This window comes from Quercus robur, chromosome 4, assembly GCF_932294415.1.
Source record: "Quercus robur chromosome 4, dhQueRobu3.1, whole genome shotgun sequence".
NCBI lineage: Eukaryota > Viridiplantae > Streptophyta > Magnoliopsida > Fagales > Fagaceae > Quercus > Quercus robur.
The window spans coordinates 15,367,280-15,385,627 of record NC_065537.1 but is presented as its reverse complement, the minus strand read 5'-3'; the positions used below and the strand labels follow the sequence as shown (position 1 = coordinate 15,385,627).

At 34.9% G+C, this 18,348-nt stretch overlaps 1 protein-coding gene across 4 annotated transcripts in view; it reads right to left on the bottom strand.

Annotated features, from left to right (window-relative positions):
- The window catches only part of LOC126720675 (probable LRR receptor-like serine/threonine-protein kinase At1g56140), a 32,845-nt gene extending 24,953 nt beyond the window's left edge, over window positions 1–7,892 (bottom strand). For all 4 annotated transcript variants that reach the window (XR_007653599.1, XM_050423422.1, XM_050423423.1 and 1 more), the window contains exons 1-3: window positions 7,561–7,892; window positions 5,191–5,323; window positions 3,183–3,254 (exon numbers count right to left, since the gene is read on the bottom strand). Coding sequence is in view for 3 of the 4 variants with exons in the window: in XM_050423422.1 (XP_050279379.1) it covers window positions 3,183–3,254; window positions 5,191–5,323; window positions 7,561–7,750 (395 nt within the window). In the remaining variant the exon portion in view is untranslated. The remainder of the gene's footprint in view (window positions 1–3,182; window positions 3,255–5,190; window positions 5,324–7,560) is intronic.
- Window positions 7,893–18,348: the final 10,456 nt, after the last annotated feature.

The window sequence follows — 18,348 nt, the reverse complement described above, 5'->3', positions numbered from 1 at the left end:
AGAGAGTGGAAGAGAACTTAGAAGAAAAAGAAATTTGAAAGTGAAAGAAATAACATGTGGTGTAAAAAGATAACGTATGTGACGAAATAAGACTCCTGAAAATTGGATTCAGGATACTTGGCAATTACCTGGGCATTAGGCGTGGAATAGAAAAAAAAGAAAAGAGTAAAAAGAAATAAACGTGGGGTAGATGTTTCAGGCATGTGGTGTGGTTAAAAAAGAAAAGAAATAGTAAATAAAGGTAAAAGTAAAAGTAAGGAAAAAAAAATAATTAGGAAGAGAAAAATAGAGTAGGAAAAGTGTTGGGTTTTTTTTTTTTTTTGGTGGATAAAAGGCTTGGGCCAATATTATGCATGTTATGTAAAAAAATAAATACAAAATTATATTAATGGTCCAATTATTATTAAAAAAATATTAGACTTGTAAAAGTTTATATATTTTGAAAAGATGGGTAGTATATATTATTAAAACCATTTTTTATATATTAATTAAATAACTATTATTATGTTTAATTATATTTAATTATAAAAAACAGTGGCAGTTTTAAAACGGTTAAACGGTATTGATCAATGTCGAAACATATCATTCTCTTGACCAAATTAACCAAAGCAGCCTGTAGTACAAAATTAACTCCCTATAAATAGTTCCTTAAATATTTTTACACAGTCGGACACATAGTCTTTTCGACTTTAAAATCAACAATTCCTCCTGAAAGTTCACTAGTCTAATTACTAGAGCTAACTAAGACCCCCAAATTTTAATTATTGCTAAATCAATTTTAGACTAAACAAAATTAAAGTGGAATATATGTAATTAGTCAATTAATTAAATAAAACATTCAACAATTGCATGGACGAACATAAGCATGCAAAGTTATAATGTAAAGAGCACTAGGGAAAATAATATCAAACTTAAGATAAAACGCAATGTGTTATCGAAGAGGAAAACCGAAAAACTTAGTATAAAAACATCGGAGATTCTGGCATTTTACCCTTAATTTTTTTTAAAATTCGCAATATGCCCCTGTTTGCAAACTATATAGGGGCGTGCCCCTGTTTCGATACTCGATTATCCTAAAATCGAGTTCAATTAAATACCCGATTCGTAGAAAATCAAGTTATGCCCAATCAGACTAAAAAAAAAAAGTTGCATGGAACTCGACTGTTAGGAAATTGAGTTCCATGCAAAAAAAATTTTATAAGTGTGATCGCCCCATATTCAGGGAGCCCTATAGTGGCGTTTTTAAGCCCTATAGTGACGTTTTAAAACCTTATAACGGCGTTTTCATGCAAATTTTTTTATAAGTGTGATTGCCCCCATATTCAGGGAGCCCTATAGTGGCGTTTTTAAACCCTATAGTGACGTTTTAAAGTCCTATAGCGGTGTTTTCCTGCAAATTTTTTTTTTATAAGTGTGATCGCCCCGTGATTCGGAGAGCCCTGTAGTGGCGTTTTTAAGCTCTATAGTGACATTTTAAAGCCCTATAGTAGCGTTTTGGAACTCGACTTCCCTAAAATCGAGTTCCATGTTTTTTTTTTTTTTTTTTTTTTTTTTTTTTTAATTTTTATTGGGCATAACTCGATTTTCTACGAATCGAGTATTTCATTGAAACTCGATTTTAAGGTAATCAAGTATCGAAACAGGGGCATATCCGTATATAGTTTCGAAATAGGAGTATATTGCTAAATTTTTTAAAAATTAAGGGCAAAAGGCTAGAATTCCCTAAAAACATCTCTGTGACCCTTCAAACTGAAGAATAAGGATAATCAAAGAGACCATCAAAACCTAATTTATCCAAGGTACTTGAGCTTTTCAAGCTCCAGCTATTAACAGATTTCTCAGAGTCTTGTCTTTACTAGTTTTCCAAATCTTGCAATACTACTCAATTACACTACCAAGACTTACTAGCTTAATTTGGCTAAGCTCCAATGCTTCTCAATCAACCCAGAAACACTTGATTTGTGTGTAGATGTTGTTTGAGTAAAATCTTCTCTCAAGGTATGACATTGGAAGAGGAGAGAGGGAAGAGAAGAGACTACAAGGATTTCTCTCTTAAAGATGAGTAGCTCTCTCTAAAATGTGAGTATTTCCAATTTATGAAATCCTCAATTTGTCTACAGTTTTATATATGATAGTCTCCTTACAATTTTGTAGATAATGAGAATATATATAATGTGGATGAAGGATAGGAAGAGTCACACACAAATTGTAGCTGTTGGAGCATTTTGAGGGTCACTTGCGAGTTACACGCGAAAATGAAACACAGTATAAAAACATTTGAACTTCCATCTTGTGCTCCTCACATAATCTTTCGCGAGTGTTGTAGTAGCGTGCTAGTCACCAAATCTATTGACTAGCAATTTTTCACCAACTTAAGACTAAACTCAAAACATTTGAACATTTATCATATGCTTCTCACGTGATCTTTTGCGGGTGTTGCAGTAGCGTGCTAGTTGCCAAATCCATTATCTTTAGCAAATCTTTCTTCAACTTAAGACTAAACCCATGTACGATAAATTCGAAAAAATTCGAAAAAATCAATTGATGAAGTTACAACAAATTTGTCACAAAATAGAGCCAACATAAACGTTATGGAAAAACATAACTTTACACCTCCAAATCACAGTCTTTGTATCTTCCTCTTATCATGCCACAACTAATCATAAGAAATAGCTGTAATGATTCCTATCCATGATCAGGCTAGCATGCATCTCTCTTCTAGGCACTTATCTTATGCCTAGATGACCTATGTCCGCCTTCCTAGACCCAGGCTTTTCAAGAATGCAAAAAAGGGAATTTCATGGTCATTTTAAGGTTTTTATTGACGGAACCAAATTGCCTTCAGTGGCATCAAATGCTTCTTTTTCTACCAGATAGTCTGACACCACTCAGAAAAGGGATTATCAATTGAAATATATTTTAATGCATCTTAGCAACGCCGGGTTCACTTGATGGCATCCAACTACGTACTGACATCGAGCTGACTTACGCTAGATGTAGTAGTTATCCCAAACCAAAATACATGGTATTATATTAACGAGTGGAGGAACATTACACATTGCTGACATGGTCCTCCTAGCCTGTTTGAACAATTTCTCACAAGGGAATTAAGCTAACCATTTTTTCATGCAAAAGCCATGTAAACAAATAAACAATCATATATAAGGAAGAAGAAACCATACAGATGGGTGAGGAAAGTCAAATTCCATAGTGCTTCTGGGATTTCAGCATTAATATCTTGGCCGAAAACATTCCTGTAAAATAATTAAAAAAAAAAAAATGTAAAAAGCCATGAACGTAAACGTTCATATACTGGAGATGCTCAAAGAAAGATAGATATACTGAAGTTGATCTTTATATTTTGAAGTATAGCTTATGGGTGCTTATTATTCATTAATGGGTGATGTGGAATCCCGATAATGTGACCCAATTTGGCGAATAGCAAAATGCCAAATCATTTAAGAAATTTTTTTCTTCTCAACTCTACCTTAGCAAACTTGTGTGTTAAACAAACCTCGTCCACACAAAAAATGAAGTGTTAATTACACTAAACTTAAGTGTGGTTTGGTTTAAATTAACCTTATCTACCTACGATTTGAAAAATGTTACTTTATCTACTTGTGATTTGCTCCATTAAGACTTCTCAACCCACCTTTGTTAAAAATAACAATAAATATGTATTTTTATTCTCATTTTATATCTTTTTCCTTTCAAAACATAAATAACAAATAAAAAAGAAGACAAAATAAGATCAAAACTAACCATTTTAATTCCAAGCCTTAATCTCAAGGTTTGAGAGACAGGCGAAGGATATATAATAAGTAATTTATTAGATTTTGTCTCTCAAACCCATTCAAGGTTTGAGAAGAAACCCATTTGAGTTCAAACCTTGAATTCCCAAAAAAAAAAAAAAAAATCTAAGGAAAGGAGGAAACCCAGCTTACAATCCTCCGAAACCAAGTGGAAACCGAAAGATTTGTGCCTGAAAATGGGTCTTTTATGAGATTCCAATAAATGGTAGTGGAAAGACATTCATGATGAGAAGAAGAGAGAAAGGAGTTGCAATGAGGCCAAGGCACCGGCGAATGGCAGCAGCTGTATTAGAGGAAGAGAGAGAGAGAGAGAGAGAGAGAGAGAGAGAGAGAGAGAGAGAGGGTTACAGTTTGCACGGTACTCCATCATCAAATTCCTACATCTAGGAGACAATGCACCACCAATGCATTTTGACTAGCTTACGTAGCTTGGTGCTTAGCTTTGGTTGCTCTTATTCACAATATGAGACAATAACATTTATTTAGCTTGGAGGCTTATCATTGAGAGTCCCTGTCACACGCACTTGCGTATGACTGTGAGTGAAAGACAATAAATCTAAGTGGTTTTGTATATGTGTGGGTGTGTGTATTTTGTTCTGAGTTTTGGCATTGTATTTTGATAGATAAAGTGGGTTTGGTGCTTTCTCCTGTATCTTCCTCTATTTTCTTTGAGCTTTGTACTGTTTCTGTTCTCTTGCCTTGAATGAATGAACGAAAGTTCAGTTTCAAAAAAAAAAAAAAAAAAAAAAACAAACAAACAAACAAAGATAAAGTGGGTTTGTGTATTGATGTGTGTGGGTGTGTTTGTGTTTGTGTTTGTGTTGGTGTCTATGCAAAATCCAAAGACTGAATTGGGTTTTGAGAGCAAAAACAGAGATGGATCTGAGTTTTGTGTTCTTGAGTAAGTTTCTACTATTTTTCCCGATGATATTTTTTGATCTTATTTTTTCTTGCTTTTGTTTTTTTTTTTTTTAATGTTTTGAGAAGAGAGGGACATAAAAAGAGAGTAAAAATACATATTTTCCCTTAATTTTAACAAAGGTAGGTTACAGAGTCCTAATGGAGCGAATCTCAGATGACCAAAGTGACACTTTTCAACCTACATATAGGTAAAGTGAATTCGGACTAGAGCATAGGTGGATTTACAGCAATTACCCAAAAAATTAAATAGTATATGGATCTGATAATAAAGAAAAATCATTATGCAGTGGCTGCCAAAGATATTTCACCAACTCTATCTTAGCAAACTTCACGTACTTCAACTTATTTCTATTTCTGTTTTTTCTTTTTCATTTTTCTAATGAATAAAGCTTTAACTCTTATGTTCTAAAAAAAATGTCACTCTTATAAAACATACACATAAAAGAGAGGGACACACAAACTAGTTATGTGGCAAGAAGAGTAACAGTCGCATGTGATATAGGATTTGTAGGCCGCCTCCTTGCATGGTTCCATAGATGACAACCATGGGACTATCCTCCAATATTCAAATATTTCATTAAGAGCTGTCACTGCAATCAAATGTATAAAAGAATCGATTATAATGACTAAGAGAATTCACAACAGGATAGATAAATGAGTTTTATAGCCAAAATTTAGCAAGATATTCTTAAAAAGCGTTGCATTATAAGGCTTGGTTTTGGTTGGCCAATATATGAAAAATACTAAAGTAATCGCCCTAATGGTAAAATATTGTAGCTCACCATTTAAAAAAAAAGAAAAAAAAATTGTCTCTCTCTCCAATACGATGATATTCTTAAAATGCGTTGCATTATAAGGCTTGGTTTTGGTTGGCCAATATATGAAAAATACTAAAGTAATCGCCCTAATGGTAAAATATTGTAGCTCACCATTTAAAAAAAAAAAAAAAAAATTGTCTCTCTCTCCAATACGATGATATTCTTAAAATGCGTTGCATTATAAGGCTTGGTTTTGGTTGGCCAATATATGAAAAATACTAAAGTAATCGCCCTAATGGTAAAATATTGTAGCTCACCATTTAAAAAAAAGAAAAAAAAATTGTCTCTCTCTCCAATACGATGATATTCTTAAAATGTGTTGCATTATAAGGCTTGGTTTTGGTTGGCCAATATATGAAAAATACTAAAGTAATCGCCCTAATGGTAAAATATTGTAGCTCACCATTTAAAAAAAAGAAAAAAAAACTGTCTCTCTCTCCAATACGATGATCTACACAAATTCATGAAGATTGTCGATAAGGATGCATGATTGTTTGTCTTTGGAATTTCATGATGGCTAGCAAAGGCAAAGTCAAAAATTTTTGTTTGCAAGGTTCGAGGTAAAACTATTATATTAATTTTCCTTCTTATTTTTAACATTGGTTATTTTATAATAAAAAAATGTCAAATAAATATACGTGGAATAAATACAAGACAAATTAGGATGTAAAATACAAAAAGTGGAATGTATTTCTCAATAACCATCTTGAATACAATTGACCATCTTTTCAACCAATCAAATCAGAGCATGTGTCTAAAACAATTACAATAGTTAATCAACACGTGCTGATTAAGGGCACACCAGTATTGCTGCTATTGCTACGGGCTACGGCATCGCTACACGCGCCATTTAATGCAGTGACGACAACGTTTGATATTGGATTCTTGTTCTTCTCACTTTTAGTGAGACGACGCCGTTTGCGAACACTAAATATGTGGTTGATGGAAGATTAAGAAAAACTTGAAGAGTTGTAGGTACACGTAGCCACTAGTGTGACCCACCCAGATGTGAGTTAAAGTTTGTTGTGAAGGGACGATTGGAATGAGGCAGCTATGGCTAGGGCCTGTGGGGCTTGGTGGTACTGAAAATTGAAGAAGAAGAAGAACTGGTTCTTCTTCTTCTTCCAAAGACTATGGGCCAGTGGACTAGCTTATCGGCTCAGCCCAGATCCAAATGAAAGGAAAGATACTTGCAAAAGAGTTCTCATGAGTTCTCACCTCTCAGTAGTGGTATGTCCCTACTTTCAATAATCTCCTCACTTCAGCCAAGTGTGCGTAAAGCCGAACTGAGATTTGAAAATGATGGGTTGAAATTGAAAGTTAAAAAAAAAAAAAAAAAAAATCAATTTCAATTATTGGAAAAAAAGAGTTAAAATTAAAAAAATGAGAATTTAGTAAAAATTGATGTAAAGCCTTCAACTATATATAGATGGCATGCATTGAGGGCTAAACCCGGTCCAGTTAACCTCCAGCGGACTGCCATCGGTAATGGATTGCTGATGTGTTTGGCTGTGGGTGAGAGAAACTAATCAAATCAAGCAAGGATGTATGAATATATATGTGTGTGTCTGTGTGTGTGTGAGAGAGAGAAGTGTCTAGTACACATAGCTGCAATACTTGAAATTGTGACTTAAAGCACAGAGTTGCATTTTATCCTTTATAAAATGCAACTCTGTTTATATATCCTTGTAAAATACCTTACTGCTATCTCTCTCTCTCTCTCTCAAAAAAAAAAAAAAAAAATATATATATATATATATATATATATATAAATAAGTGTTTAAAATAAAGGAGTGAGAAATAGCGTATGTTGTAAGAAGTGGATAAATAAAATAGAAAAATTGTTGCTTTTTTTTTTTGGTTATTGTGGCTGTCGTTGTTATAGGTAAGATAGAATTTGAAATTATAGTGCATTCCAAATGATTGCTATTTAATAACATGCAGCTAAGATACCATTTGGTTCTTCTGCACAACACACACAGAGAGAGAGAGAGAGAGAGGAGGCGCACCTTCATCAGGATCTGTACTAGGTTCAGCAGCTGCAGGTTGCGGTTGGTATGGCTGGTTCCTGTCATAACCAGAATAATAAGGTTTGGTCACCGAATAATATGGATATTGAGCGCCGTGAGCTTCCAAAACAAGGTCAAAGATGCAAGCAGCACAAAAGATTAAAACTAGAATTTGTGGTAATCCCACCATGACTGATGACTCTAAGATGTTGATTAAGAAATCAGAGCTATGAGAAAACTTGGACCAAATGCATTACCAGAGTTACAAAATATACAAATAAGGCATCTTCATCCTTTAGGTAAATATATAAAATTAATGCTGCTAAAAAGCTAACTACTTTCTCTCTACTGAGAAAATGGATTATTATTGTGCAATTTCGGAGAAGTTTTCCGAGCTCTGTGGACCAAACAATAATTTTCTTGAGAAAACAACAAAACAAATAGAGGAATCAAACTATCACTGAAAAGCTAAAAAGAAAAGAACCAGACAAAACACAAAGGGAGACTAAACTTTTTAAGAGGGTCCCGCTTCTTAAAGAACCACTAAACACGTCCAGCAATCACAGTAAAAGTATTATTTGACGGGATGACGTTACAACTTTGGTCATAATTTACTTAGGGTAAATGTGGGTGGTGAACTTGTAGACCAATATGAATCCATTATTTTCACTTTATCAATTACAATTTGATATATAAGTAAATTATGACAAAAATTGTGATAAAAGTTATGCTCATAGTATTTTCTATTATTTTTTGGCTCATTATTACTTTGATTTTTCTGTTATTTTATATTAATTGTGGTCTTCAAGTTTTTTTTTTAAAGGTTTTTATTTTATTCTTGACGTCATCTAAATGACAAAACTTGCTCACGTGAATAACAGAATTCTCATGATACACATGTAACCAGGGCTTCGTTTATTTTGAGCTTTGAAGTAAAATATTTTTCATTTTTTGATATTTATTTAAAGGCAAAATATAGTTAAATTTGTAAAATATTTTTTGCTGAACATAAAAATTTTTATTAAAAGTTACAAAATATTTTACCTCTGAAAATTTGGTAAAATATTTTCTAAAAACACAGTGATTTTCTCTCTCCCATCTGGTTACTAGATTAGTACTTCGATGGCTGGAGACATTACTCTAGCAACTGGTGCCGACGGTCCGGTGGCTAGAGACTCCGCTCTAGTGACTTGTGCCAGCAGTCTAATGTTCGGTGACTTCACTTTGTAACCAGTGCCAACGGTTTGGTGACAAAATACTCTGCTCCAATGATTGATGTCGGCAATCCAATGCCTAGTGACTCCGCTCCATGATCGGTGCCAACGTTCAAGTGTTCGGAGAATTCATTACACCGACTGATGCTAGCGGTCTAATGGCAGGATACACCACATTGGCGATCAGTGCCGACTATTCAATGCCCAGAGACATTTTTTCAACCAGTGTTGGCGGTTTAATCATTGGAGAATTAGATAATATTACTTTACTACTATTAGAAAAAGCCAAATCATAATTGTAATGAATTAAAAAAAACAATGTAAAAAATTGATGAATATAAAGAAAAAATAATTATTATTTAAAAAATATTATCTTCTTTTTTTTTTTTTTTTTCTTGCACTTTCTTGATAACCAAATACAATATAAGCAAAAACACAGTAGAAATACCAAAAGTATGAATCATCTAACACAAGTATTTTCTTGCCCTTTGTGATAGGCCAAGAATATATTGACCCATTGTGAATAATTAACCAATTAATTAGCCAAGTTAATTAATTAATTTAATTTGTATGCAATAAGGTGGTAGCACAAACAAATCACCAACTAAATTAAAGTGCAGCGGAAAATAAATTGACACGGTGATTTGTTTACGAATAGGGAAAACTTACACAGCAAAAACCTCACGGGTGTTTTTAAGGTCACCACTCCCGAGAATTCACTATTATCACAACAAGCGATTATAATTAAATGAATCCTAATTCCTTATACCAACCTACAGTTAAACCCTTATCCCAATATCCAATTAGACTTGTTCTGTAGTGACAATCTCTCCTTTTAATGCACGGCTCTCAGTACGTGACTAACCAATTCGGTGTGCAAATCCTAGTACGTGGCTTACTCACCAACTTGAGAAGGATGTTGACTGCAAAGTTCTTCAGTTCATCACACGATGAAGATCACGAAACTCCTTGGTTGCAAAACCCCACGGTGTACAAACACAACAACTTCTTGAATAGAAAGATGAACTAGTGTATATCTCTTCGATTCATAATATGCTTGTGAAAAACTTTTGCATTGAGTTGCATTAGCTGTGATGGTCCTTAAAACAATCCATATATATGTTTAGGATTGTGAGAAAAGAAAGCCTAAACATGTATTCACGGATTGAAGTGAAATTAGCTTTGAAAAATTGATTTTCATAAACCTCGACAGATAACCTATCTATCGAAAAGCCGTCGAGCATCGAACTGAAACATTTTTTTAAACCTCGATAGATACTAGTTGTCAAATTTTAAAATCCAGCACTTCTTCACTTGATTCTTAGATAGATTTGCATGGTTTTAACACTTGAACTTGAAACCTTGTTCCTTGAAGCATTAAACATAGACTTACAAGTAAAGTGCGTTTTGTCAAAGGATTAGTCAATTCTATATTGACATATGTTCCTAACAATGATTCACATATGTCCTAACAATCTCCCCCTTTGGCAATCCATGACAAAACCACAACAAACAAATGAACATATGAGAGAAGTCATAAATTACTCAACTCATACTCACTTGTTGAATACAATAAAATCTATTCTAACACAAACTCTTGAAAAATTTTGTAAGAAGAGAGTTCATGGCAAGAAGATTTTGACAACCTGTAATTCTAAAACACTTTGAACAAAACTCATCATGGCATCTTAGTGTGAAACAGAAATAAAAGATTGCATACAATATATAAGAAGTATGTGCATAAAGAGAGAAAATAAACAACACATGTAAAAATAGTTGAATAACATACATCAACATATATAAACCCAAATATAAGTACAATGTATGTCAAATGGTCACAAGACCAATATACATGAGGTAAATGTAAAAGAAAGAAAAGAAAAGAAAATACATAAAAACCTCACTATATCCCTTATAGTATAAACACTCCCCCTATCACAAAAATCTCCTATGCTATATTTTCCCCTATGTATATGACTATTCTCATATCAAAATTACTCTCCCTTTTTGTCATGAGTGACAAAGGATAAGTAAATCAAGTAGACATTTCATCATCATTGAGCAAGCTAGCACCATCATCCTCATCAGCATCATCACTGCCAGAGCCATCATCACTCTCATCTCTGAAGCCGGTGGAGATGGAGAGGTATAAGCAGTGAAACCACCTATGACAACTTGTTGTCGTGCAATACGACCAACATGGGTGTTCACTTGACACAACTTATCACTAAGTGTGTCAAGGCGAGCATCCATGCACACAAGCTGTGCCATGATGGCCTCGAGAGTCATTCCACCCACAGAAGATGAAGGAGCGAAGGTGGAAGAAGTAGAAGAAGCTGGAGGAGTTACCGTCTCAGTCCGTGGCCGCTTCGGTTGAAGTTGGGCCTCCCTCTGTCTAATGATAGCAGTGTCTATGACACTTATAACCATAAAATGAGGAGGCTCGGGAAAGGAGACAAAAAAATGGCAAAGAAGCCTTGTGATAGTGGAAGAAAAAATGAGCTTATCATGAGTCGCTGTATCCCTATAAACATCTATAAGGGATAGAATAAAGTGAGAAGGGAAGTCAATAGAGATGTCCTCTAAGAGGGATAACAAAAATCGAGCACGAGGCTCTGTGATGGAGTTATATTGAGATAATGGATGACAAATGAATGTCATTACCATGTTAAAAAATCTCAGACCTTTTGTAAAGCTCGAGCAAGGGGTGTTTTGATGATCACCCCAAGATGAAGGTGTCTCACAAATTAGAGACAAGAGTTCGTCTTTGGACATAGTCCTCAGAAGATCGCAGCCAGAGTAGTCAGGATACGCTACTGTAGGAACATGTAGTACATCGGATACAATATCCGGAGTAACTATAATGCGCGTATCTTGAACGCGAGGGACAAAATGAGGTACTAAAGTATATCAAATCTGTGCATGTTGGAGTCAAACTCCTGTATGATCATGGAGGGACAAGTGATCGGGACGTCACACAGTGACTTCCAACCTCGATTGTCGATGATAGTTGGAAGGTCAGTATCGAAAAAATCTGATAGAATGACTTGGCGTTTCGAATGAATGCCTCATCGAGAAAAGTTCTCCAAAAAGTCCTTATGGGTTTTATCACATAGAACCGTATGTGAGAAGGAGTGGTGTCAGAAGAAGATGCGTTAGAACGAAGAAAGTTTTAGGTCGGAGTGGATTTTCGTTTAGGTGCCATAGAACAACTAACGAAAGAAAGAGGGAGAGAAAGAAACACACAAAAAAGCACCAACAATATCAATATCAATAAAAAGATAAATGAAGGTACGTATGCATGAAAATGCATGAACATGTGATATGCAACATAAAAAGCATCATGGGCTTAGCCCAATCCAAACCTACCAGCACACATCATTGCAACAAAGTAAATACACATCTAAAATTCATGACACATTGTTATAATGTAGATGTAATACAATACATGATGTTTTAAAACTCATTTAAGCAAAACCTAACCCAAAATTTTTGCAAAAACCTCATCAATTTTGAAAAACCCCCAAAAACTTTTCAAAAACCCAAAACTTAGGTAAAAAAGAATGAAATGCATGATACAAGAGAGAAATAAGATCATACCAGATGAAGAAAACTTGATTTGGGCCGAAGATCAAGTGGGGAAGTGAAGAGGTTGAGTTTGAGGAGTTTGGGAGAGAGAGAAATCTTGTGCTGAACCTATATAGAAAATCATAAAGCTTAATGGATCGAGAGGTGTCAAGATTTAAAAGGTAAGAATTAGCTATCGAGGATCTGTCGAGAGGTGTCCACAGCAAAAGAGCTCGATGGATCGAGAAGTTATCGAGCATCAATCGAGCATTCAGAAACTTTCTCGATGGATTGAGTAGCTATCGAGAATTCAATAAAAAGAAGCTAAAAGGGCTCGATAGATAGCCTAGCTGTTAAGAGGTGTTCAGAAGCTGTCGAGATTGCTTAAAAACAGTTTTTCAAGAAGAGAAAAACACAAATATGAATGCAATCAAGCATGCTACACAACCAAAGATTCAAGCAACATTTTAAGCTCTCAAAAATCATCTCTCATCAAGAAAAATGTCAAGCATCTAGATCCAAAACACACACATACACAATAAACAAGTCTAACCAATTTTATATTTCAAAAACAAATTAAGACAGTTTAGTGAGCATACATTAACACATGTATTCCTTGTGATGGCCAAATCAATTGTATTTGCACATGTATCAAAAGTAGCAAAGAATATTGCATGTTGTGTGTGAAAAATATTGCAAGATTACATAAGTGTCTACATGTTATGACGATTTGAGATATGAGAAAATCACTTTAACTCACACACAATCATAATTGTTTGATGGGGACTATTACCTTCGAGGTACATCCTATAACTCTCACATCTCCTAAAAAACACACTTGCAATTATATATAAAGTATTTTGATTCTTTTTGCTTTTTATTTTTCTTTGCATATTTTTCTTTTAAGCAAACTATGCATGGGCATATAAGAGATAGAAAAGAAATACCCAATGATGTTAAGCATTTGACATTCCACTTTTGCTATGCCAAAATATACAAATGTCATTTCATGATTGGCAGGCAATAGTGGTGAGATGGTTATTTATGCCTTTCTTTTAGGATTTTCTAGTCCTTCCCATAAAAAAGAGTGATACGAGTGTTAAGTACAAGAGATTACTTAATCTTACCCATCACAAACACGAGCCATAAAGCTCACTTGTTTAATTGTGCATTGAGATGCTTATCTAAGATACAAGAGATACAAAGTTTAGAAAACTTTGTTTCAATATCCATCCAAGGTACACAAGTATCAATGTACCAAAACACACACTGTTTTTGTATTTTTCTGATTTTTCAAATTTTTTATTTTATTTTTTTTATGAAAAGCAAAATAAAACAAAATTGAAAATAAACAAACAAAAACATGTTAGACAAAACAATGCATAAAACTAGATGCAAATGCATGAGGAAAAAGGAGGAGAAGAGGAGATCAATCCATTGAGGTAACACCAATGTTTTGGTGAAGGAATTCAAACCGTTTTCTATCAAAAGATTTGGTGAACAAATCAACCTTCTAATCATCAATGTGAATGAACTCAAGAGTAAGAGTACCATCTTCGACAAGCTCCCGAATGAAGTGATGTCGAATCTCTATGTGTTTAGTTCTAGAATATTAAACCGGATTCATAGAGATGTTGATGACACTGGTATTGTCACAGTAGATAGTGAGATGCTCTTGACAAATACTATAATCAATGAGGAGTTTTTGTATCTAAAGAAGTTGGGTGCAACAGCTACCGGCAACGATGTACTCAGCCTCTGCAGTGGATAAAGAGATGAAATTCTGCTTTTTGCTCATCTAGGAGACAAGATTATTACCCACATAAAAACAACCCCCCAAAGTACTCTTTCTATCATCAGCATTCCCAGCCCAATTTGCGTTAGAGTACCCAGTTAAGATATCATTTGTGCCATTGCTATACCACACATCAAACTCGGTAATGGTTTTGACATACTTTATGATTCTTTTCAAAGCAATCATATGAGACTCTTTGGGATTAGCCTGATATCTAGCACACACTCCTATACTATAACTAATATCAAGTCTACTAGTAGTAAGGTAAAGAAGACTACTTATCATGCTTCTATAAAGAGATGTATCAACACTCTTACCCAACAAATCAATAGTGAATTTAACATTTGGGCTCATAGGGGTTCTAACAGAACTAGCATATTCCAAACCAAAATTTTTCACAAGGTTCTTGGCATTTTTAGATTAAGATATGAATATACCTGACTCTTGTTGACGAATCTACAACCCAAGGAAGTGATTCAACTTTCCAAGCATGCTCATCTTGAACTCGTCCTGCATGAGTTTAGAAAAGCTATGAGCAAGTTTATCCTTTGTTAATCCGAAGATGGTATTATCAACATAGACTTAAGCAACTATCAACTCGCCATCTTCCCTTTTGATGAAGATAGTTTGATAAGCTTTCCCTCTTGTGAACCCATGTGATACCAAGTATTATGTGAGCCGATCATACCAAGCTCTAGGGGCTTGCTTTAAACCATAGAGTGCCTTCTTGAGGTACAACACATGAAGCAGAAAGTGGGAATCAATGAATCCTTTTTGTTGAACCATATTGACATCTTCTTTAAGGAACCCATTTAAGAAAGTGGTTTTTACATCCATCTGGTAAAGCTTGAATTTCAAATGGCATGCTAGGGCTAGGAGAATTCTGATGGACTCCATACGGGCTATTGGAGCAAATGTCTCATCATAGTTTACTCCTTGCATTTGAAAGTATCCTTGAGCTACAAGACAAGCCTTGTTGCGGGTCACATTACCCTCATCATCAGTCTTATTGCAGAATATCCGCTTTGTGCCAATGCTATGCTCACCCTTCGGTCTAGGTACTAGAGTCTAGACATCATTCCTTTGAATCTGAAGTAGTCCATCATGCATAGCTTCAACCTAGCTTTCATCTTGTAGAGCGTCCTCAACTTTAGTGGTTTCAACTTGTGACAAATAACAAGAATAAGACACAAAGTTCGCAACACATTTATCAATTGTACGCTTCCTTAGTGTTAGTTCATTCATATTTCCCAAAATAACTTCAGGAGAATGATTCAATTTGATCTTAGAGGAAGGTCCTTTCTCTTCATGAGATTCAGAATCAGGTGAAGTAGGTATGTCTGCTGAACCTTCTATAACACTTAAAGTACCGGGAGTACTTGGAGATGCGGACTCTTGATCAACAATTTCTTGAACGTCCTTGGGCTCGGGAGAAAGAATTTCTTTAGAGATTTCCTCACTAAATTCCTCAGAATTGGAATTTGAAGATTCATCAATAACAACATTCACAGTTTCCATTACTTTCTTGGTCCTTTTGTTGTATAGCCGATAAGCCTTGCTTGTAGAGGAGTATCCTAGAAATATTCCTTCATCATTTTGGGAGTCAAATTTTCCCACATTCTCTCTATTCTTGAGAATGAAACTAGTACTTCCAAAAATTCTGAAATAATTAACATTTGGCTTCCTTCCCTTCCACAACTCATAGGGAGTCTTCTTGGTATCGGGTCTAAAATACACCCTATTAATTGTATGACATGCAGTGTTAACAGCTTTTCCCCACAAGTTTCTAGCCACATCTTTGTTGTGCAACTTGGCTCTAGCCATCTCTTGAATAACCCTGTTCTTTCTTTCTACTACACCATTCTTGTAAGGAGTAATAGGAGTAAAGAATTCTTAAGATATACCTGATCTAGTGCAAAAGGACTCCATGTATGAGTTCTCGAATTCTTTATTATGATCACTTGGAATTCGATCAATCTCTAAACTCTTCTCATTTTGCAATCTTGTGCACAAGGCTTCAATGTGCTCTGGAGCATCAGACTTGGATCGTAGAAGGATGACCCAAGTCTACCTAGTGAAGTGATCTACCATAACCATGATATATCTCTTTCCACCAAGAGACTCGGTTCTGGTTAGACCTATGAGATCCAGATGCAGTAGTTCCAATGGTTTAGATGTAGTGGATGTTTGAGTGCCTGAATGTTTTGCTTTTGTCTGTTTTCCAAGCTAACATGGTCTACACACCACATTGTTCACTCTACTAAGCTTTGGTATCCCCAAGATTGACTCATACTTAGATACTATTGAAAGATGTTTGTAACTAGCATGTCCCATCCTTTGGTGCCATAGATCTTCATTTGGTAAATGAATGCTATTGCACACAATATCAGCATCAGGAACAAACCATAACAATTGTCTAGTGTGCGAACACGACTTATGAGTTTCCTCCCAGACTTATCCATGACAAGGAATTTCCCTTTTGAGAATAGTATCGTGAAGTCTTGATCACATATCTGACTTATGCTCAACATGTTCACTCTCAAACCTTTTACATATAGAACATTTGCAATGTCTGGCAGTCCAGGTAGAGAGATGATTCCGTTTCTTTTAATCTGTGATTTGCTCTCATCACCAAAAGTGACATTACCACCTTTCTTAGACTTGAATACCTTGAAAGGAGATCGGTCTCCAGTCATGTGTCTTGAGCAGCCATTATCAAGGTACCATAAACACATATCCATAACCTTAAATGCAAACTTTAACATGAAGCACACTTCATGCTTAGATGACAGATCAGTGAGAATGGTGTATTTTCTCATCTGCCTTTTATGAACAAAGGCTATAACTTTCACTCTTCTCAGATGAATTCTTTTGCACATTTTCATTCTAAGACAGTCTAGTTTCTTCTTTGTCAAGCTAAGATCTTTTTCAATAATCATCATGATAGAAGTCAAATAACTTTTAGACTTGCATTTTCTGATACACTCAAACAAGTAGAGATTAGAAAAATAAGATGTATTTGAAAACAAAGATATTTTTATGCAGGTTGCATCCATGACAAATAGGGGTCAATGGATCACACAGCAAAGATTAAAACCTAATCAGAGTGTGCCTGTTTTGATACCACTTGATAGGTTAAGAATGTATTGACCCCTTGTGAAGAATTAACCAATTAATTAGTCAAGTTAATTAATTAATTCAATTTGCATGCAATAAGGTGGTAGCACAAACAAATCACCAACTAAGTTAAAGTGCAGCGGAAAATAAATTGATACGGTGATTTGTTTATAAATGGGGAAAACATACACGGAAAAAATTCTACCGGGTGGTTTTAAGGTCACCACTTTCAAGAAATCACTATTATCATAACAAGCAGTTACAAGTAAAGGAATCCTAGTACTTTATACCAACCTACAGTTGAACCCTTACACCAATACCCAATTGGACTTGTCTTGTAGTGACAATTTCTCATTTTAATGCACAGCTCCCAATATGTGACTAACTAATTTAATGTGCGGATCCCAGTACGTGGCTTACTCACTAACTTGAGAAGGATGTTGGCTACAAAGTTCTTTAGTTTACCACACAATGAAGATTACGAAACTCCTTGGTTACAAAATCCTATGGTGTACAAACATAGTAGCTTCTGGAATAGAAAGATGAACTAGGGCATATGTCTCTGGTTCACAATATGCTTGTGAAATTCTTTTGCATTTAGTTGCATTAGCTATGACAGCCCTTAAAACAATCCATATATATGTTTAGGGTTGTGAGAAAAGAAAGCCCAAACAAATATTCACGGATTGAAGTGAAATCATCTCTAAAAAATTTATTTTCATAAATCTTGACAGATAACCTATCTATTGAGAAGCTGTCGAGCATCGGGCTGAAACAGTTTTTTAAATCTCGATAGATACTAGCTGTTGAGTTTTAAAATCCAACACTTCTTGACTTGATTCTTGGACAGACTTGCATGGCTTTAACACTTGAACTTAAAACCTTGTTCCTTGAAGCATTAAACACATCCTAGATTTACCCAATTATAAGTAAAGTGCGTTTTATCAAAGGATTAGCCAATTCTATTTTGACATATGTTCCTAACAATGATTCACATATGTCCTAACACTTTGCTCTACAATAAACACGTTCAACAACTTGTTTCCCTCATTATACTGGACCCATATTGTGTAAACCTAGTATTATTAGAATTGT